The 22,838-nt window shown below is 40.1% G+C and overlaps 1 protein-coding gene across 6 annotated transcripts in view; it reads right to left on the reverse strand.

The window, feature by feature from the left end:
• The window catches only part of cu (curled), a 443,224-nt gene that overhangs the window by 147,828 nt on the left and 272,558 nt on the right, over positions 1–22,838 (reverse strand). The window contains exon 1 of one of the 6 annotated variants that reach the window (XM_067148543.2): positions 19,879–20,014. The exons of the other annotated variants lie outside the window; for them this stretch is intronic. Within the exon in view, the coding sequence (XP_067004644.1) occupies positions 19,879–19,958 (80 nt within the window). The 5' untranslated portion in view covers positions 19,959–20,014. Of the gene's footprint in view, positions 1–19,878; positions 20,015–22,838 lie in introns of those variants that run through there. 6 annotated transcript variants of the gene reach the window in all.

Raw genomic sequence — 22,838 nt, forward strand, 5'->3', positions numbered from 1 at the left:
TGTTTCCAGTCATTCGACCGGGTCAGGAATGAAATGAATGAACACCCCATCTAGCAGCGAGGATAGGAATTGTGCCGGCTGCCGAAACCTGTCGCACTCCTCTGGGGCAATGATTAATGAATGACAGATGAATTGAAATGATATTGGAGAGTGTTACTGGAATGAAATATGACAGGGAAAACAGGAGTACCCGGAGAAAAACCTGTCCCGCCTCCGCTTTGTCCAGCACAAATCTCACATGGAGTGACCGGGATTTCAACCACGGAATCCAACGGTGAGAGGCTGGTGCGCTGCCACCTGAGCCACGCAGCCAAGGAGTAATGAGGTAAAGGTAATGTGTATTTTCTGTTAAATAAAATAAAGAATCCCATAAAACAAACTACGGGGGCTATCTAGCAGCAACGGTAACGGTGTTATCCATATTTGATTTTCCATCAGAAAATCGATAAATTTACAGACGAGTCTTCTAATCTTTCACTTGGAATTAGTACCAGCTTATGTCATCATCATCATCATCATCATCATCTGTTTACCCTCCAGGTTCGGTTTTTCCCTCGGACTTAGCGAGGGATCCCACCTCTACCGCCTCAAGGGCAGTGTCGCGGAGCTTCAGACTCTTGGTCGGGGGATACAACTGGGGAGTATGACCAGTACCTCGCCCAGGCGGCCTCACCTGCTATGCTGAACAGGGGCCTTGTGGAGGGATGGGAAGAGTGGAAGGGATAGGCAAGGAAGAGGGAAGGAAGCGGCCGTGGCCTTAAGTTGGGTACCATCCCGGCATTCGCCTGGAGGAGAAGTGGGAAACCACGGAAAACTACTTCCAGGATGGCTGAGGTGGGAATCGAACCCACCTCTACTCAATTGACCTCCCGAGGCTGAGTGGACCCCGTTCCAGCCCTCGTACCACTTTTCAAATTTCGTGGCAGAGCCGGGAATCGAACCCGGACCTCCGGGGGTGGCAGCTAATCACGCTAACCACTACACCACAGAGGCGACACCAGCTTATGTACCATGTTAATTTCTGAAAGCAACAGCGACGGCTTAGAGTGATCCCTTTAGGTCCACCACTCTTCCACTCCCCCGGGGGTCTTCATGGCCTTATGGAAAAATGTTGCTTGCTTAAAAATATACAGGGTGTTTCAGTAAAAGCGTAAAAAGTAATAGGGAACATTTTGAGGTCTGCAAAGCAAGCTTAAGGTGATATGGGCTTAAACATGTTTATCAGTATGATTGCCTATCACAATAGCTGTTTTACGGTCCGGCTCCTTGGGTGAACGGTCAGCGTCGTCGACTTTGGTTCAGAAGATTTCGGGATCACTTCCCGACCGGATGGGATATTTTAACCTTAAATGGTTAATTCCGCTGGTTTGGGGATTGGGTGTTGTTTTGTATCCCAACATTCCTGCAACGCACACACCACGCACAATACTACTCTCCACCACAATAACTCGCGGTTTTATATAGCCAACACGATAGATGCCGCCCATCCTCGTCGAAAGGTCTGCCTTACAAGGGCTGCATCAATAATAATAATAATAATAATAATAATAATAATAATAATAATAATAATAATAATAATAGCAACAATTCCTCTGTATAATTGACTAGATTTGTCCAATGTAGGCCATAAAATGTAAAATAAAAATAATTATTACGGATAATTTACAGCTAATTTTTACATGTATTTATTTGTATTTAGTTACCTTATTTACGATATGATCAGAGCTGTGCAGAATAAATTACCATTTGCAGCCGATTTTAATTATTCAAGTTTCCTCGGTAGATAAGTTCGCGAGTTCGATCCCTGCTGAGGTAGACGGTGAAACATCTTAGCACTCCATATCATAACTGTTGGCATATTAAATATCTCTCACGGTGCACTCGACTTCAACCGACAAAATTAAATTAACAGCCGTCCGGTAGAATTCCAATTTCTTTGCTAGACAGCGGGACTATCGGAATGTCGAAATTGATAGGTGGGTCGATTAGATGGCACCATATCAGGTTTGCAACTCGGCAGCTGAAGCCATACACCACTACTACTACTACTACGTCCGGCTCCATGGCTAAACGATTAGCGTGCTGGCCTTTGGAGACAGGGGTCCAGGGTTCGATTCCAGGCAGGATCGGGAATTTTAACCATCATTGTTTAATTTCTCTGGCACGGGGGCTGGGTGTATGTGTCGTCTTCATCATCATTTCATCCTCATCACGACACGTCGGTCGCGTACGGGCGTCAAATCAAAAGACCTGCACCTGGCAAGCCGAACACGTTCTCGGACACCCCCGGCACTAAAAGCCATACGCCATTTCATTTCACTACTACTACTACTACTACTACAGTGGTGCAGTCGGTCAGTCGTCTTCCTTCGGTTTCAAAGAAACTGGCCCCTGTTCAATGAATAGTCAAAGTTATTGTGATATCAACATCTCTGTAGTCGCGAGGATTTTGTACGTAGACTTGGTTGTCTCGTGACTCACAGGAAGGTTATGCACGGAGAATTTGAAAGTCTTTATCAAGGCTCACAAACTTGTATAATTGCTACTAGGACAAGCTAAAATAAACACTGTTTACAGCTGAACTCTCCATCTTATACCATTATCTATCGGGCACTGACTCGGGTGTTAGGCAGGATGAACAGTAGGCAATACAGAGCGTATCATGTATCACCTTACATAACAAGATGCCGATACACGCTACCGTGAGATACTCTGTACAGTAACAGCTACCCCCTGTGGTTATTGCATACTCAGCCATCATGAAATAGTTATGATATCTTCGATTAGCATATACAAACTTCACAAGTGATGTAATTGGTCACGTACAGGAAGAATTTCTATGTGGGAAAACTTTCACTGATAAATTTCAATTGCAAGACTGCCTTTCACATGCGGGTTCAGTACGAATATTACCACGACAGCAGAAGATAACATTTAATAGTCCTTCGGGAAGGGATAATCTTTTTTATATTTTAAAGGAATATGTTAAGTCTTGGCAGAAACTGTAATTATTATTATTATTATTATTATTATTATTATTTAGTTTCTCTCTTGACGGTGATTATACAGACCCTGTTTTACGGCCAGATGCCCTTCCTGACGCCAACCTTATATGAAGGGATGTAATTACTATTGCGTGTTTCAGTGGTGGTTGGTAGTGTAGTGTGTTGTCTGAATATGAAGAAGAAAGTGTTGGGACAATCACAGACACCCAGTCTCCGGGCTAGAAGAATTAATCAGATGCGATTAAAATCCCTGATCTGGCCGGAACTCGAACTCTGGTCCCTCTGAACCGAGGGCCTCAACGCTGACCATTTAGCCAATGAGTCGAACGTCTCTGTAATTTTCTCTAGACCCTATATCACGGCAGAGGTTTTCAGTTTTTCTTTTAGTCCAAATATTTTTATTATTATGGGGTCCGAACATTTTCCTAAGTATTGTCCTTTTTTTTTTGGTTAATTTGCTGGGTCCAAGGTTTTGAATACCGGCCGGGTCGAGGACTTTAGCCTTCTTCAGTTAATTCCTCTGACTTGAGGGCGTTTCCGGACGTGCCATACATACCCTTGCATTTCCTTCTTTCTATATAAGGAATACATTCCTAAAATTTTGCCATTGCATTTTGATACATTCTGTATATAGCCTATAATAATCTGGAATAAGCATTCTAATGGTGAAAGAATTACTGAAATCAGTTGACTGGTTTCCGAGTGACAGGCTTCGGCAGCCGGCACAATTCCTATCCTCGCTGCTAGAAGGGGGCTTCAATCATCCCATTCCTGATCCGGTCGAATGACTGGAAACAGGCTGTGGATTTTCATTCACATAGAGTATTTATATGATAATGTTCTAATTACCCCGGGTTTCCCTACCCGGTTCATGTTATTTCCGACCGCTCTGTATACCTTTAGGCAGCTTTTTGAGGAGTCTGTAGGCTGGTCTTTTGTTCGTCCATTCGCTAATAATTCAAGCTGCGCGCACCTCGGATTTATGACTTTCTCTCTGAAAACCACCACCCACCGACAGCCACTAAATATAAATCAGAGGCATGTTGGCCGTTTCGAAAAACAGTAGTGTGCGCACCTGCATATTACTGTTAACCTTGACCGATACTTCAATCGTTAAAACGATACGTGAACCCGCTGAAGAGATTGGCGACGGAGAATGCCTGAAGAGACTCTACCAGTGATGATCTGAGGGTTTTAATATCGTTAGACACATTATTAAGCTTCGTCGACATACACTATGCTTTTCAGAAGGTGCTGAAGACTGGGCAATTTCTTTAAAATTTATTTATTTATTTATTTATTTATTTATTTATTTATTTATTTATTTATTTATTTATTTATTTATTTATGTTTTACAATTTGCTTTTCGCACCGACACAGATATGTCTTATGGTGACGAAGGTATAGGAAAGGCTAGGAGCGGGAAGGAAGCGAGGCCTTAATTAAGGTACAACCCTCAAGCATTTTGGTGATTTTAACCCCTAGTTAGGATGGGTATGTGCTGTATTGCGTAACTTTATTTGTACTCATTACACAATTATTCACGCATTACATTTAGATTTGTTCTTATGTTCGTGTAATTAGAGATTTTTATATTCCGAAGTACCGTCAGCATTCATTAGCTCGAATTACCCACATACTGCATTGTAGGGAAACAAACACCATCCTTAAGAAAGCTATTGTATTTTCGGCGCCGAGGTTCAATCTACCACCTGCATATGATTTCGAGTCCCATTGTGGAGTGAATGCAACTTTTCGGCCATGTAAATATTTTAAGCGAATCCACTGATGATAACTCTTAAAGGGAGAACTTAACAGTTGTCATTTTAGTTAGTCTTGCGTTTAGCGCAAGTCAAATTGTTGGAAGGTCAGACTGACATTTGAAACTGAGTGGGTTGAGCTGTAGAAAGAATAAAGGATATCCACACAATTCACAATAAAGAAACGAGAACATGAAGGTGAGTTTCGTAAGTGGACGAGAAGAAAGGACGAGCCAAAGGAACAAGGTGAGTGTCTTTATGAATTATGAAGGGCGTCGTTCTGTTCGACGACACTGAGTATTGTTCTGTAATAAAATAAAGGAGAGTTTAAAAATAATTTGTCTCATCGCTTTAAATAGTGGCAGGTCAAAGTCGACCATTTACTGACGGGTCAAGATCACAGAAAAATGTGAACTAATATTAGACGGAATTGTTGACAGACGTTAACAGAAATAGGATGCAGAAGGAATGGCGTTGCCAACAAGACTCATATCTCAGCTACAGTCATACTGTCAAAGCCAAAATTTTCGCAGATGAATTAAAGTAGAAAACTTGATTTCGCTCGTACCAGAGGAGATAGTGAAGAGTAGGCCTACTGTTAATGGTGTATCTCATTGTTTTGTCCTCTATAACTCCAAATATTCGGTCACTATTTGTGTTCATTTATTACGAACCTAAAAGGAAGTGGCTCTAGACTCTCTAAGATAGGTTGTGGTGATCAAGAAGCCCTACTTGAATCTGGAAGTATTTTTCTCTTACTTGTCCCAGACTCTTTCTCTCTTTTACATACTGTATTCTCTTTGCTCTTCTTTGATCTCCTCTCTTTTCCTACCACGGTGGTATTATTAGCCAACCTTTGGGTCACCAGTTAGTCGTTAACCTAATGGAATCAAGATAAAGGGTGTGATCTCCACTGAGATTCGGTGGCATTTAAGGATGTTTACATGCGACATCTTCGTGTTGCTGGCTTCTGATGATACAAAATTCATAAAATCCGGCGTATCTTTAAAATTTACAATTCAAGGGATGTTATTTACTAGCCTATATATTTTATGCCTACACAAATGATGAAATTAAGGCTCTCTGAGTTTTCTTACACTTAACCACAATATCGTCGCTCCACCGGTAAGACGTTGTATTCCACAAAGCTCTTCCTATCCATTATTCTCCTTAAGACTGGTCACGCCTCCCAGCAACATATGGATACGCAGTCCATCAGAACAATGTCCGTTGTGTTCGTTTTCCTATGCCGGCAAGTAAACGAAAATGAACCTTACCAATCCCAAATGTACAGAAACATGTTCGTCTCTATGTGACACTTCGATATATTCATCCAGATAAAAAAAAAGGCATTTTGATTAATATCCGGGCTCTAATTATTATGTACTTTAAGATCTGCACCCACTGAGCTATTACTACAGTGGTTAAGTGTAAGAGAGGGCCAAGAGCACTAACTTCGCCACCTACAAAGCCATAATAAATAAATAAATAAATAAATAAATAAATAAATAAATAAATAAATAAATAAATAAATAATGGAATAGAATCATACTACTACTTTAGCTACAATAGTGGTCTTAGAGTAGTGATTATGTTAATGAACATTAATATTCTCCGTATAAGTTTTAACCTATATTTAAGGTGTTTTATATATGTGTATATAATCGTCTATAGATTTAGTTACAACTTGGTCATTATTTTAGGAAATTGGTTTTATTTACTTAAGGTGTATTTTTTTATATAATGTTTTATTGAATCATCTATAATTGGGAACATGCATCATTTTCAAAAATATTTTTTTTTGAAAAGTACACCAATGAAATAGTACGTAAACGTATTACATTGTGGTATGTTGCCTTGTTTTCTACCATTAAAAAAATATTTAATAGTACCTTTCCGCAAGGCGAGTGAAACGGCCTCTGACGTAAGCGGCGCGCTGTGACGTCACGATCCAGTACCGCATGGAGCTCTACCAGCCGTTGTGCATCAGCCGTTGCTAAAAGCCGATTGTTTATTATTCATGATCGCGAATAACTTCAAAATGACAGAAGAAAGGTTCAAAACAGCACAATCAGACAATCTATCATGTGTAAATGTCATCATTCTTGAAAAATAGTGACTTTTGTGGCCGCAGAAATTCGCGGATAACAAGCAAGTTTGTAAGTGGCGTCTTTTATATACGAAAATGTACTGTAACGCATAGTATTAGGATAACAACGAACCTGGATAGATATCACATCACTTTCAACATTTCCTTCTAGACTGATTCCCCTATTAAAGAATAACGTTACATTTTCGGGCTTTCAGCATTAGTAAAGTAAGAAATCGGATTTCAGCACTAACATAAACATATAGGTAGCATTATAGTACTAGTCCGCTTCTGTGGTGTAGTGGTTAATGTGTGCCACTCCCGGAGGCCCGGTTTCGAATCCCACCTCAGCCATCCTCGAAGTGGTTTTTCGTATTTTCCTACTTCTCCTCCAGGCACCTAAGTCCACGGCCGTTTCCTTCCCTCTTCCTTGTCTATCCCTTCCGATCCTCCCATCTTCCAACAAGGCCCCTGTTGAGCATAACAGGTGAGGCCGCCTGGGCGAGGTAATGGCCCTCCTCACCAGTTTCATCACCATACTCCAAGTCTCACGTTCCAGGACACTGCCCTTGAAGTGGTAGAGGTGAAATCCCTAGCTGAGTCCGAGAGAAAACCAACCCTGAAGGATAAACTGATTAAGAAAGAAAGAAAGAAGGAAAGAAAGAAAGATCATAGTACTATAGGGCTATAATCTATCATTCCCAAAAAATATATATATTTATGGTTGGGACAACTGGCCTACCCACTTCCGGGGCCCATGAAAGAGAATTAAATATCTTTGGTGAGGGAAAAAGTTAAACATGATAAAGATAAATATGACTTCATCTAGTTTTCACAAGTCGGGCTGAGTGGTTCAGACTGTTGAGGTGCTGGCCTTCTGACCCCAACTTGGCAGGTTCGATCCTGGTTCAGTCCGGTGATAGTTGAAGGTGCTCAAATACGTCAGCCTCGTGTCGGTAGATTTACTGGCACGTAAAATAACTCCTGCAGGACTAAATTCCTGCACATCGGCGTCTCCGAAAATCGTAGAAGTAGTTAGCGGGGCATGAAGCTAGTAACATAAATTACATTTGGCTTTTAACAAGCTGAGCATATCAGGAAAGAAAAGTGTCCTGGTGACATTTTAGTCGCTCAATACAGGAATGTCTTTGGGTGCTGTGACTTTCTTTTTTTTTCTGTGCTGTTTGCTTTACGTCACACCGTCACATATAGGTCTTATGGCGACGATGGGACAGGAAAGGCCTAGGAATGGGAACAAAGCGGCCGTGGCCTTAGGTACAGCCTCAGCATGTGCCTGGTGTGAAAATGGGAAACCACGGAAAACCATCTTCAGGGCTGCCGGCAGTGGGGTTCAAAACCCACTATCTCCCGGATGCGAGCTCACAGCTGCGCGCTCCTAACCGCACGGCCAACTCGCGCGGTATTTTTACCCTTCGGTTTATTGACTTGGCTTGTATAACCTAAAACTTAGGCTAAGTTGGATAATATTTTAAACACCTACATCACTATTTTCACCTGTGTGCAGTTATGTTATTTATTTCATTAATATTATGATAATTATTATAATTGAGCATTGTTAACTTATAAGACCCCAACAGACAAGCATTGGTTTTGTGTAGAGTTATACATTTGTTAAATTCACGTTGTTTCCTTTCATGATGTACACGCCTATTCTTTGTTACATTATAGAGTATTTAGATATAGCCTAAATTTCTTTACCAATTAAGCTCTTCAATAAAGACATACATAACTGTCTCATGCCAAGATATATTGGTAGAATTAGAGCTGTCAAAATGGTCCATAACCCCTTTGATTTATTATCTTGACATGGATCACCCAAAACATAGGTTAGGTTTGGAGAATACTTTAATAATCAGCATTATTTAATGCACTGTTTATTACTTTCATATTCCAAGATGTAATTGAAGCATTTAAATAAAGCATCATACATTAAAATTTAAAGTTTTACCACTAGAACAGCTGACATGGAAAAGTGATTTGAAAATTCAAACAAATTCATCTTACGTTAAAATCTTCAAAAAAATAAACTGTAGACTTTTCCGATATATCACCAGCATTTCTCCAGCTCGCCAAAATCCATTTCTCCCTAGTTTTAGCATCTTTGGAACATTTATAAACAATTTGTTTGGGATGGTATGCGATGTGCTATTGCACATCGGAACTCTACACCATTTATAAGTTTTCTGCCTCACTGTCTGCGCAGGATTCATTTTAAGTCTAAAATATACCACTCAGATTATTATCCAATGTATAGACCTCGAATTTAACCATACTAGACACTAACGTAAAGTAGAAATACGCGAAGTGTATCCTGCTTCTCACAGCACACTATGTGTTATTTCGTCTGCTAATTCAATCAACCTGTACAATGACGTCAGGCCAATGAGATCGCGTACTTGCGTGACGTGACATTTTCGTAGATTTTTATCATGTTTGGAGTTATTATTTGCACATTCTGATCACATTTTTGAATTCTGCATGCAATTTTGAATCAGATTAGCATATTTTTAATTAAAACCCCGGATCATGCATGTTCCCTATTGGGTAAATAACATGTTAATGATCAATAGACCTACCTATCTATCTATAATCTAATGATAGCTCTACGTCATACAGTCCGACTCATTGGCTGAATGGTCAGCGTACTGGCCTTCGGTTCAGAGGGTCCCGGGTTCGATTCCCGGCCGGGTCGGGGATTTTAACCTTAATTGGTTAATTCCAATGTCCCGGGGGCTGGGTGTTTGTGCTGTCCCCAACATCCCTGCAACTCACACACCACACATAACACTATCCTCCACCACAATAACACGCAGTTACCTACAAATGGCAGATGCCGCCCACCCTCATCGGAGGGTCTGCCTTAAAAGGGCTGCACTCGGCTAGAAATAGCCACACGAAATTATTATTATTATTACGTCATACATACTCTCATTCACTCTAACAATCATACAGGTTGTTTCTATTATTATTATTATTATTATTATTATTATTATTATTACTATTATTACAAAATTCGGCTCAGTGGCTGAATGACTAGCGTATTGATCTTCGGTTCAGAAGGCACGGGTTCGATTCCTGGGCGGGCCGTGGATTTTAACTGCAATGGTAAGGCTTAATTCTTCTGGCTCGGAGACTGGGTGTTTGTATTTTGTCTTAATTCACTTCTATTCATCTAAAAACAACACATCACACGACCAACCACCACAGAAATACACAATAGTGAATAAATCCCTCAGCATAAGGTTGGCGTCAGGAAGGTCTTTCAACCGTACCACTGGGCCAGGTTCACATCAAATGCTGACCCCCAATAAATGGGAAAATATTTAGGAAGAATACTACTACAAAGGTACTAGTTTGCAACACGCACGGAATTTGGTATTTTCTCGCCTTTCGCAGCCCTTCCATTTGCTTACGCGATAACTCTTTATTTCGAGTAACTCTTCTTCTCCTTCTCCTCTTATCTTTAGTCCTGGAACTCCTTAAACCCAATCAATCAATCAATCAATCAATCAATCAATCAATCAATCAATCAATCAATCAATCAATCAATCAATCAATCAATCAATCAATCAATCAATCAATCAATCAATCAATCAATCAATCAATCACCGGCGAGTTGGCCGTGCGGTTAGGGGCGCGCAGCTGTGAGCTTGCATCCGGGAGATAGTGGGTTCGAACCCCACTGTCGGCAGCCCTGAAGATGATTTTCCATGGTTTCCCATTTTTCACACCAGGAAAATGCTGGGGCTGTACCTTAATTAAGGCTTCGGCTGCTTCCTTCCCATTCCTAGGTCTTTCCTATCCTATCGTCGCCGTAAGACCTATCTGTGTCGGTGCGACATAAAGCAAATAGCAAAAAATCAATCAATCAATTAATCAATCAATCAATCAATTAATTAATTAATTAATTAATTAATCAATCAATCAGGACCTTTCATATCCAGATCAGTGTGGAAGAATTGTAGGCTTCCACTGATAATTGGAAAAGAACATCTGTAGTTAAAGCATGTTGTCCTTCAACATCAACAGTGCGTGGTCGTATCGAGATCGATAGCACTTATAAAGCTACGCGAACGTTCGTTTACCAACAGGTCTAAAGCATTCCTGTGGCAAGAAAACAAAGAATACAAAGTGTCTTAAAAGGCCGGTCCACACACGACGACTTGTCTGCGCATATTAGATCGTAGCAGACAAGTCGTTGGGTGTTGACCAGAAAACTGAGAACTGCGCCGAGATTAGAGTAGGGGTTTGATGCTTGAGACCAAGAGTATAAATATCTGCATCTACAAAAGGCAAGTCATCGAATGTGGACGCTCCAGTTCAAAGACCGCCACGAATCTTGTTCAGTTTGCCTGTTTTTTTGTATGATGAACATTATCAAATTATCGTTTAACTATGGCGGATCTTCGTCAATGCATACATGAGTTTTTTCGGAGTTAGTCCGGCTCCATGGCTATATGGTTAGCGTGCTGGCCTTTGGTCAGAGGGGTCCCGGGTTCGATTCCCGGTAGGGTCGGGAATTTTAACCATCATTAGTTAATTTCGCCGGCTCGAGGGCTGGGTGTATGTGTCGTCTTCATCATCATTTCATCCTCATCACGACGCGCAGGTCGCCTATGGGAGTCAAATCAGAAGACCTGCACCTGGCGAGCCGAACATGTCCTCGGACACTCCCGGCACTAAAAGTTCCCCTTGTGGGTGGGGGCGGTAGAATAACACCCACGGTAGCCCCTGCCTGTCGTAAGAGGCTACTAAAAGGGGCCCCAGGGGCTCTGTACTTTGGGGGCGTGGGTTGGCGACCAAGGGGCCCTTAGCTGAGTCCTGGCATTGCTTCCACTTACTTGTGTCAGGCTCCTCACTTTCATCTATCCTAGCCGACCTCTCTTGGTCAACTCTTGTTCCTTTCCGACCCCGACGCTATTAGGTTTGCGAGGGCTAGGAAGTCTTTCATTTTCACGCCCTTCGTGGCCCTTGTCTTCCTTTGGCCGAAACCTTCATTTTTCGAAGTGTCGGACCCCTTCCTTTTTTTCTCTAGTGTTATATAGAGGATGGTTGCCTAGTTGGACTTCCTCTTAAAATACCACCACCACGCATGCCATGCCATGCCATGCGTCATTTCATTTCGGAGTTAATTTCTACAAGAGCTTTTCGAGCTTGTCGCATGTTAAATCAAAAGAATATAGTGGCCAGGACAAAGAAGAAAAGGTCTATGACGATGGGGCAAACAGAGAAACAGTCACAAAAAAAAAAAAAAAAAAAAAAAAAAAAAATCTCAGGACTATCTGCCGAAAACAGTTGTGAATATTGAATAAGTCAGTTCTGTCAAGCGCTGGAGACGAGGACGTTGAAAGCCGACCTTACGGTATTACGATTTCTTCGGATTTTTACGTGGTCATGAAACTCCGAGAAAGTCTACGAACACAATGGATAAGTTTAATTTACCGCTTTCTTGCAAGACAAACTGCAAAAATTGACCACAATAAAACTTCCTCCATGATTATTTCCTCAAAACTGAGTGGTAAAATTGGTGCTGAAAACTGTCATGTGGACACATTTGGTACGTACAAGTCGTTGCGTGTGGACCCCTCTTTAGCTCACAGACTAGAGTATTATATTTCTGATGTAGGAGAAAAGAAATGCAAATACTATTTTAGCCATCATTCCACAGCTAATCCAGAATGTTAATAGCATCTATATCTGACTGTTATGAAAAGTCTTAAATAAGTGACATACACATAATATTTATTGATATTCTTGTGTTTAGTACAATTTTCTTTGACTCAACTCCTACAGTTTGTTGTTAGAGGAAAGGACAAAACCAACTAATAATGACCACAGTTTATTCCATATCAGTTTAAATTATGATTAATGTGTTAGTCCATACCTACACAAGCTGTCCAAAATCCTATGTAAACGATCCATAGAGCATGGGGCTCAGACAGAAACAAGAATAGAAATATCAAAACCGAAATTTCGTCCTGTGACATCTTACAGTACAAGTAGGTACATTGTTGTGACACTGTGTGCGGTAGGGATTCTTTGAAATTATTTGCTACTCCCACACAATCTGACGATCACTCTGAATACAAATATGGAGAAATTATACCAGAACAAGAGAACAGAAAGGTGGTGTGTTCCACTAAGTCTCCTGTGTATTCTGTCGCCCAACAAAGGTTGCACGAGTTTGTCTCGTATGTCTGGCCACATTTATTATATTGGTCAGACACTGAGCCATCCCACTAATAGTTGTTTCTGTTCTACAGAATCAGTTGTATTAGGCAGTACTTGCTAGCTTTAAAGAAGCTCTGCACAGAATTTTCTTATAGGGGAAAGACATTTTTAAAAATTAAAATTGTCAGAAAAATTAGCCAGTTCAAAAAATATGAGGTGGATATTTTTCTTTAAACACACGAAAAACTTGTTTCCTTCCACCTGAGAAAAAATCCAGAACTTCCCATGCAGATACAATATATATTAATCTTGTGAAAGTAATGATCTAGATAACATCGACAAACATAGCACGGGACGAGGACGGCTCATTGGCTGAACGGTTAGCGTAGTAGCTTTCAGTTCAGAAAGTTCCGTGTTCGATTCCCGGCAGGGACAGGGATTTCAGCTACATGTGGTTAATTATCCTAGCTCGGGAGCAGGGATTTGTTTTCGTATTGCTACAGAACGCATCTTACTACTATCACTAAAATACGCAATAGTGAGAACATTCCTCCACATATATTTTTAATATGTTCTACTGGTAGATTAGTCTAAAATTCGGGAGAATAATGATTTGTTTCCTATTTAGAGGTAATGAAGTAGAGGTTATCAAGATATATACAAACGAATCCGTAAATGAATTTTCACTTGTCTTTAAACTGATATTTAAAATAATAAAGGCACATGAAATTAGGAGAATTATCAAAAGGATTTTATTTAAGCTCAATGGAAATCATGTACTGTATGTTAACTATTAAGTAATCCATTTAATTTATCTTTGTCAGTTGCGTTATGTGATGGTGTCCACTGCTAGTTCGCAAGAAATATATTTTAATTATTTGTATACGAAACGTCCTTGTTCCATAAAAAGAACCACCTAACTTACTGTGGCCATAAACTCTAAACCACTAAGACTGTGCTATTATTCTTCAAAGCTTGCTCATTTACCAAAGCATACAAATCTGTTCTTCGGGTCACTGTTTATTCTCTTCTAAACATCGCGCTCAGCTCCGCTAACGCTCAACGCCGCGCTGTGTTTCAAATAGGCCTACCACAGGCACAAGTTTTACCCAGTAGATGAGTGAATTATTTTACCGTATTTTTAAATTCAGAAAGTAGATAAATTAAACACCTTCTCTGAAGCTTATGAACCCAAAGTACAGTAAAACCTCAGTTATACATTATTGACATGCAAACATTTTTAAGGCATAGACCATTCTCCATTTAAATTTAGCTCAGTTTTAATCACTCATGCGTTACTGCTTTACTTTCCCCATCTGGGAAATGTACCTGTAGGACTATATATAAACATGAAATGACGTCTGTCTTCCCTACCTTCCGAAACATCATCATCCGCACAGTCGGCAACTCTAAAGATGGTTTTCTATGGTTCACACCAAGCAAATGCTGGGGCTGTACCTTAATTGAGGCCACGGTCGCTTCCATCTCGCTTTCCTATCCCATCGTCGCCATAAGACCCATCTGTGTCGGTACAACGTAAAGCATATTGTAAAAGAAAAAATCATACCTAAACGGTAGGGTGGAATTTCATGACATTTTGCTCAAACAATCTCAGAGGGAACTGTCACATGACGACATGACTAAGTATGTTTTACTTCAACATACTGAATTGAAAATATATCATTTGCGAAATTATTTGCAAAACATCGCGTAACAGCTTAAAATAAGATGGTTTGTGTATTTTCTTCTTGCCCAATCACGCCAAAACTAGAGGACTGATTGACCTGAAATTTGCTATGAATTTCAGATATTCTGTTCAAGCACAGGACTGTTCTGTATGTTCAATAATAAATTAACCATTTCAAAATGGCGGCCAATGCGATGATGGCAACTATTCTTGCGCACATTTTGTCCTCTAAAGTTGGCAAATGCTTAGTTCTATCACAAAATAAATCCCAGCAATGTACTTAAAATTCAGTTATCTAGAAATATGGTCATATACACTTTCTTTGTAACTCATGGTTCTCGATGAAATTATGCACACTGATAAGAGCAGCAGAGTCTACCACATCAACAGACAACATAAATGTCAACAATGAGACAAACAGAAGTCGGTGACTTTGTGAGTGATGGGTGCGTACTGCTAGTTCATTTATTTTACACGGTTCTCCTTTTATGTGTTAATCAGGTACAGCCCAAACCGTTCATTCAACATCGCTTATAACGACGTATTTGATACAGCGACGAAATCTAACAGTCCCATTTAAATCTTATATAAACACTGTAATTTAACAAAATCGCTTAATACAACGTCGCTTATTACGACATAACGTATAAAACGACGTATTTTGATAACATTTTCGGAGAAATTTATCGGCTATAACGTCCAAGGTTGATTTTTATTTGTCACGTATTTGGAAGTTGCCGACAACAATGTAACGCTTATTAATGCACGTTTCAAATCAGTCTGTCTGTTAAATAGTCAATGCAAGCATCGCTACGAGGATCTCGCGAAAGAAAAGGAAATTGTTTATTATTGAAGAAAATTCACACATTATTTATGGCGATTAGAAAATGGGGACACGAATTTCAGCATCGCGAAGGGATTGGGTGCATCACACTAAAGGATTTCTACAATTTGGAAGAACAGAGAGAAAATACAATCTCTTTTCGAAAAAAATATTCTTTAAGAATTCAGCGGACCAGATCGAGTACAAAGATATTGAAGAATCTTTACTTAGATAGTTTAAGCTGCAAACAACAAATAATTTGCCAACCAATGGGCCTATTCTTCAAGCGAAAGCCAATGAAATTCCCTGCAGTCCCACTCTATAAATACTGTACTGTAAATACAGTGCTTATATCAGTTACGATTTTTGAAGTTTTAACTTAATTCTGTTAATTCACAGTGTAAGTGTGCAACCTAAACCTTAGAGATATGACATTTTTAGCAACAAATAAAGAAAATGATTGTGTAATTATCGGTTGTAACGTCCGTTGATTGGCGGTACCTTCGAGGTCGTTATAACCGATTTCCATGGGCGCCCGCAAGGGGGGCGCTTGCCCCCCATGGAATTCTAAAAAGGTTGATGTTCAATTGTTTAATATCATGCCAGATTATTTAATAAACTGAACAGTCATCTAGCATCTGTTATAACCAGAAATTCATGTAAACAATTTAATGTTGCTGACGTTATATTGGTTTTTACATTCAAGAAAATTGTTAATGTCGCCCCCTCCCCCTGGAAAAGATCCTGCGGGCGCCCATGCCGATTTCAACTGTCATTTTTAACCAGGACGCGAACTGAACTAAGCGATCTACACGACCTGTTGGTCTACTTCGAAGCCGCCTCCTTCTTTGATGTGATCACACACTACTGCTCAGAATAAAAGAAAATAAATCGTTCTGAATATTGTCTTCTTATAGTGCATCTTTCTCTCTCGCTGATCTCAATTCCCTTTTTCTTACAGTATCTTGACAGTTGATCGGCAATATTCTTTGAAGGCATTTACGATGTCTCGTGAATGTGGTAAGGAAGAAAATGATCATATTGTTGCTCTTGAGTGTGTGTGTGAGGCAATGTAAGCTTTCGAAATCATGCAAACAGTCGGACTGAATGGCTCAGACAGTAGAACGCTGGCTTTCTGAACACAAGTTGGCAGGTTGGAATCCCGATTCAGTCCGGTGGTATTCGAAGGTGCTCAAATAAGTTACGGTAGCCTCGTGTCGGTAGCTACACTGGCATATAGAAGAACTCCTGCGGAATTAATTTCTGGCACTTCGCCGTCTCCGAAAGCAGTAAACGTAGATAGCGATATATAAAATAAAACAAAAAAATAACAGTAGTAGCAGCAGTTGTCAGACGTGAGACGGACATGTAAATATCTTCAACACACATTCAATATTGTAAAAATTGTACTCCGCAAAACTGTAAATATCTGAATGTAAAACTTTGTGTATAATATCAAAATTGTAAATATTTCTAATTATGTACACCGCTGTAAATAATGTAAATATTGTAAAAAAACCCAATATTCATGTATACAGTTTAATAAAAAAAATAGAAACATTCTCAAACAATTTTTAACACATATGTAAACATTAAATCAGAATCATATTGTAAACATGAAATTGTACAATGAAAATGAAATTCAGAAAATGATACTAAATTGTAAAAAACAAATTATAACTTCATTGCAAAAATGAACAACAAATTGTAAACAGAATTAGATCAACCATGTATAATCAAATTGTACAATTTCAAGTACTCAATAAAGCACTTAGCAAAGAGGCCGAAACACCCTCCCACCTCTTTCACCGATTCAACACCCCCCACCTCCTAACTCCATCAAATGTCCAAACCCGCCGAATCTCCTGGACAGAGAGAAGGCGTTACCTTCTAGGGGAGGGGAATGAAAATCTTTCCTAGGTTCTAGGTGAGATAGACAGCAGACAATGCTATGATGGTAAACGGGGTGAAAAATCAGGTTGCAAGTTTCACCAAGAGAAGTATTGTCGGTTTTAATTACCGTGGTGATGGGGGTGAAAGGACCTTATAGGGAAGACTGTAAGTACCAAAGTGTTGTTATACGGTAAGATCTGCATTGGGGTAATCGCATTACCGATGTTGTAAACAAAGTTTACAGATCTATGCACATGGTTATGAGGCTGTTTAGGGATTGTAGTAAGGATGTAAGAGAGAACGCAGTAAGTAACTAGTAATACCCTAATACCCCGATTAGAGTATCGTTCCAATATACGGGATCCTTACTGGCATTACTTAATTCGAGACCTGGGATGGATCTATAGAAAAGGAGCGCTAATTGTTCTAGGCGTTTTTCGACAAAAGAGTAGTGTTACGAAAACCTTGCAAACTTTGGGTTGGAAATACTTGGGAGTAAGGGTAAGGAGACGAGCTGCTCAGCTAAGCGGTATTTTCCGAGCTGTCAGTGGAGAGATGGCGTGGAATGGCATAAGTGGACGAATAAGCTTAAGTGGAGTTTCTTTAATTAAGAAACATCAAAATATGAAGATAAAATTTGAATTCAAGGGGACGAATTGGGGCAAACATTCGTTTATAAGAAGAGGAATTAGGGAATGGAATAATTTACCCAGGCAGACGTTCGATTTTCTTTAAGTTCTTTGAAATCATTTAAGAAAATACCAGGTAAACAATTGATAGAGAATCTGCCACCTGAGCGATTGCCCTGAATACAGATCCGTGGTGATTGATTGATAGATGCAGCTCTTTTCAGATACACCTCGATAGGGACTAAACTGCTAATCTTAAACTTTTGAACAATGCTGGGAATCGAACCCGAAACTCCGAAGATGGCAGCATTAGTTCTAAAGGTTGCGGATATTATTATTATTATTATTATTATTATTATTATTATTATTATTATTATTATTATTATTATTTGCTAGTTGCTTTACGTCGCACCGACACAGATAGGTCTCATGGCGACGATGGGACAGGGAAGGGCTAGGAGTGGGAAGGAAACGGCCGTGGCCTTAATTAAGGTACAGCCCCAGCATTTGCCTGGTGTGAAAATGGGAAACCACGGAAAACCATCTTCAGGGCCGCCGACAGTGGGGTCGAACCTACTATCTCCCGAATACTGGATACTGGCCGCACTTAAGCGACTGCAGCTATCGAGCTCGGTATTATTATTATTATTATTATTGGTGAAGATTTTCCGTATTTCTCTCCACACTTGACAACCAACCAAGCCGGGTACCTACTTTTGAGCAACTTTGAGCAATTCTGTATGTTGTATCCATTCAAATATGTTTATAATTTTATTTATTTTTCAACTAATTTTGCAGTATGGTACATTAAAGAAAACTTCGACAATGAAAATAAATACTAACATGCTATATTTTAGATTCGGTTGATTCATTGGTAATATTCAATGGATAAACACTAGAACATTAAATGTCAACAACAAAGAGGAAAGAAAAATCATAGTACAACAGTTTTGGCTTCCAGTGCCTCATTTTTAGGGCTACCAACTACCAACTCACACGGTTTCGCCGAATATCACCCGATTTTCAATGTCCTTTTTCATCACTGCTTAAACATTATGAAAACAGGAAAACACCACGGTTTCTGTATTTACGTACCATCTGACGGGGAGACATTGAAACCGAAGGGTATGAATGCTTCTTACATTGTTTGTAGTGATTACATTAGCGAATAGATGAATTCACAGTGATCAATTGGTTAATTCTTAGTGAAGAACCTAGAGAGGTCTTATGGGAGATGACAACGCACTGTTTAATGAAATAAAACGTCTGGGAAAGTTTGTATTTGAACAGTAAGGATCAGGAAACCGAGTAACACTTTAGAAAATATTGTTTCAGATATGTGATGTAATTTCATTAGCAGACATTCTAAAGATACATGCACTATATTTTTGAAAATTGTACAGGTTTTCCTTACAATTCTGACTCATAATGGAGGCGCGCAAAGGCTTAGCTATCAACAGAATCTGTTAATTGTCTCCCATACGTATAACGATGCCATCAATTCTATGAAACTATAATATCTAGAAATGAGTTTCTTCTGAAGGTTCCAGCGAGTGAGAAATATTATTTTCTCAAAAAATATAAGATGTTCAAAGGAAGAATCCTTACGATTACTTTTAGAATAAAGGATTCGTTGAAAAACCATCGGTTTTTTAAATTTTAGAATGATTATTCATTTTGCAAGCAAATTTTCTAAGAACAAATACAGTATCTACAGATATGCAACTCTCCTAAAATTTTAACTACAGATACACACGTATGCTATGTAATATAGTGAGTGTTGTTTGCTTTGAGACTCACCGTTGCAGCAGGCAACGCACGCGATCTAGTCTGCGATCAGGTGCGGACTCGCGAAGAGCTAAGATCTCGCTGACGAACATGTCTGGACGCCGGGCTGTCGAGTACTGGTGCTTCAGCAAGCAGTCCGCCACCACTAGTACTACCTCGCCCGCTTTCACGCGACCCCTGACCCAAGCTCGCGGGCTCTTCCTGGAGCTTGGTCCTTGAAAGGTGCTACACACACGCATCACCATTTATCGATCACCAACACTTCTCAAGGTAACAACAGGTGGACTCTAGCAACCCCTCCGACAAGACTAACCGCAATAGAATATTCTCTTTTCACCAGGCTATAAAATGTAATCCCATACGCAATATGAACTGATTCTTTAGAATTATGTATTCCCTTCTGACATTCTCATACGGTTATAAAATGTGCAGTTAATTGAAAATAATTTATTTTTCCCTAATTAATCACATTTGAGCAATCTCGAAATTTACTCCCGTATACGACAGACAAAGTAAATAGGAAGATGAATATGCAGTTTGTTCAAAGAGGAAAATAGTGAAGAAAGCGAAAAATCATTGTTTATTCTGTCTGGGCTAACTATATGAACAACTCTGACAATGCAAGAGTATAAAAGGAATTCAAGATGGGTTGTGATTAAATATTGAAGCAACGGGCCGTAACCGAATCCATACCGTTCTGTTTTAATGCATTATTGCTTTTTGACATTTGTCTCATGAAAGCAGAGACCTCTTAGGCGTCTTTGTCTTGAAGTCAGACTGTACAGAAGAAATGCATTCGTACTTTTATGGAATTTACCCATAGTGAGCTATCACAGTAAGGCCATTCGTAATGAAACAATCATACAAGACGACAGTAAAAGAGGAACTAGCCTGAATAGATCAAGGACTGGACTATTAACAAGATGAGAACTGAGTAACATATCACATACTACACCACACATTCACACTACGGTACTGCATTTCAAAGAGCGTACAGACAGTATTTACGGAAACTGACACGAAATGTTAAAAGAGCAAGACTGAGGAAGGGATGACTTGTATACGGTAAACACTTGGTCGTCTGCATCTTATGGTAATGAAGATATTTCCGATTAATACAGTTTTGCCCAGACGTTGATATTCTAAACTGACATATGTAACGTTTCGACATCCATGGCTCTGATTGAACAGGTTGATTTCTATCCACCTTATCCGAAATTCAAAACCCTCTGTTTACAGTTACAATTTAGATTTCCGGGATCATTTTCACTTTCTGTTTCGGTAACCATGCTCTTTCTTCACTTTAAGAAAGATGAAGTGGTGGTGTGAACACTCGAATTCCAACATGGATAACCTAATTCATGCCTAATTTTGATAAAAATAACAAAAATCACCACAATCACATTTTCTACGACGTTTCCTTGGAAACAGTCATAACAAATGACAAAGTGTATGTACTCTGTCGCATGTGATGAATTCAGAGGTTTGGGTGGTAGAACAACACCCACGGTATCTCCTGCCTGTTTTAAGAGGCGACTAAAAGGGGCCCCAGGGCTCTCAACTTGGGAGCGAAGGTTGGCGAACACGGGGGCCTTAGCTGAGTTCTGGCACTGTTTCCAGTTCCTTATGCCAGGCTCCTCAATTTCATCTATCCAATCTGACCTCCCTCTGGGCCATTAGCTGAGACCTGGCATTACTTCCACTTACTTATGCCAGGCTCCTCACTTTCATCTATCCTATTCGATCTTCCTTGATCAACTCTTGTTCTTTTCCGACCACGACGCTATTAGGTTTCCGAGGGCTAGGGAGTCTTTCATTTTCACGCCCTTCGTGGCCCTTGTTTTTCTTCGGCTGATAATTTCATTTCTCGAAGTGTCGGATCCCTTGCATTTTTTCTCTCTGATTAGTGTTTTATATAGGATGGTTACCTAGTTGTACTTCCTCTTAAAACAGTAATCACCACCACCACTCCGACCTCCCTTGGGCAACTCTTGATCTTTTCCGACCCCGACGGTATTCGGTTTACGAGGCCTAGAGAGCAATTTTCACGCCTTTCGTGGTCCTTTTCTTCCTTTAGCCGATACCTTCATTTTTCGAAGTTTCGGACTCCTCTTATTTTCTTTCCACTCTGATTAGTGTTATAGAGGATGGTTGCCCAGTTGTACTTCCTCTTAAAACAATAATCACCACCACCACCACTCTATCAGCATTGAAGTTGCCCAGGACCTTTCTAAAACATATTGTTAGGGTTCTCCTAGGGCCGGCGATCTATTATAAGTCTCGCTAGAAATTCACTAAAGGACCAAAAACGTTAATAACATTATAGTGAAAGGTGGTGCTAATCTTACCTCATTATGGTTTATGGAGGAGAGGTGTGTCCATTATTAATGCCAAGACCCACCAACCCGCCATCAGAAATATATTTACTTTTATAAGTGAATATCATAAATCGTGTGATATTTTTCGTACCACTGGCGTCAATAGCCAATGCCACTGGCTGAAATTCATACAGTGTGGCGTCACTCCCAGAATTCAACTCCCTGTGGGTGGGGGCGGTAGAATAACACCCACGGTATCCCCTGCCTGTCGTAAGAGGTGACTAAAAGGGGCCTCAGGGGCTCTGAACTTTGGAGCGTGGGTTGGCGACCACGGGGCCCTCAGCTGAGTCCTGGCATTGCTTCCACTTACTTGTGCCAGGCTCCTCACTTTCATCTATCCCATCCGTCCTCACTTGGTCAACTCTTGTTCTTTTCCGATCCCGACGGTATTACGTATGGAGGCCTAGGGAGTCTTTCATTTTCACGCCCTTCATGGCCCTTGTCTTTCTTTGGCCGATGTCTTCATTTTTCGAAGTGTCGTGTCCCTTGTATTTTTTTTCTCTCTCTGATTAGTGTTATATAGAGGATGGTTGCCTAGTTGTAGTTCCTCTTAAAACAATAATCACCACCACCACCATCACCATCCCAGAATTC

This window comes from Anabrus simplex, chromosome 5, assembly GCF_040414725.1.
Source record: "Anabrus simplex isolate iqAnaSimp1 chromosome 5, ASM4041472v1, whole genome shotgun sequence".
NCBI classification, from domain to species: Eukaryota; Metazoa; Arthropoda; class Insecta; order Orthoptera; family Tettigoniidae; genus Anabrus; species Anabrus simplex.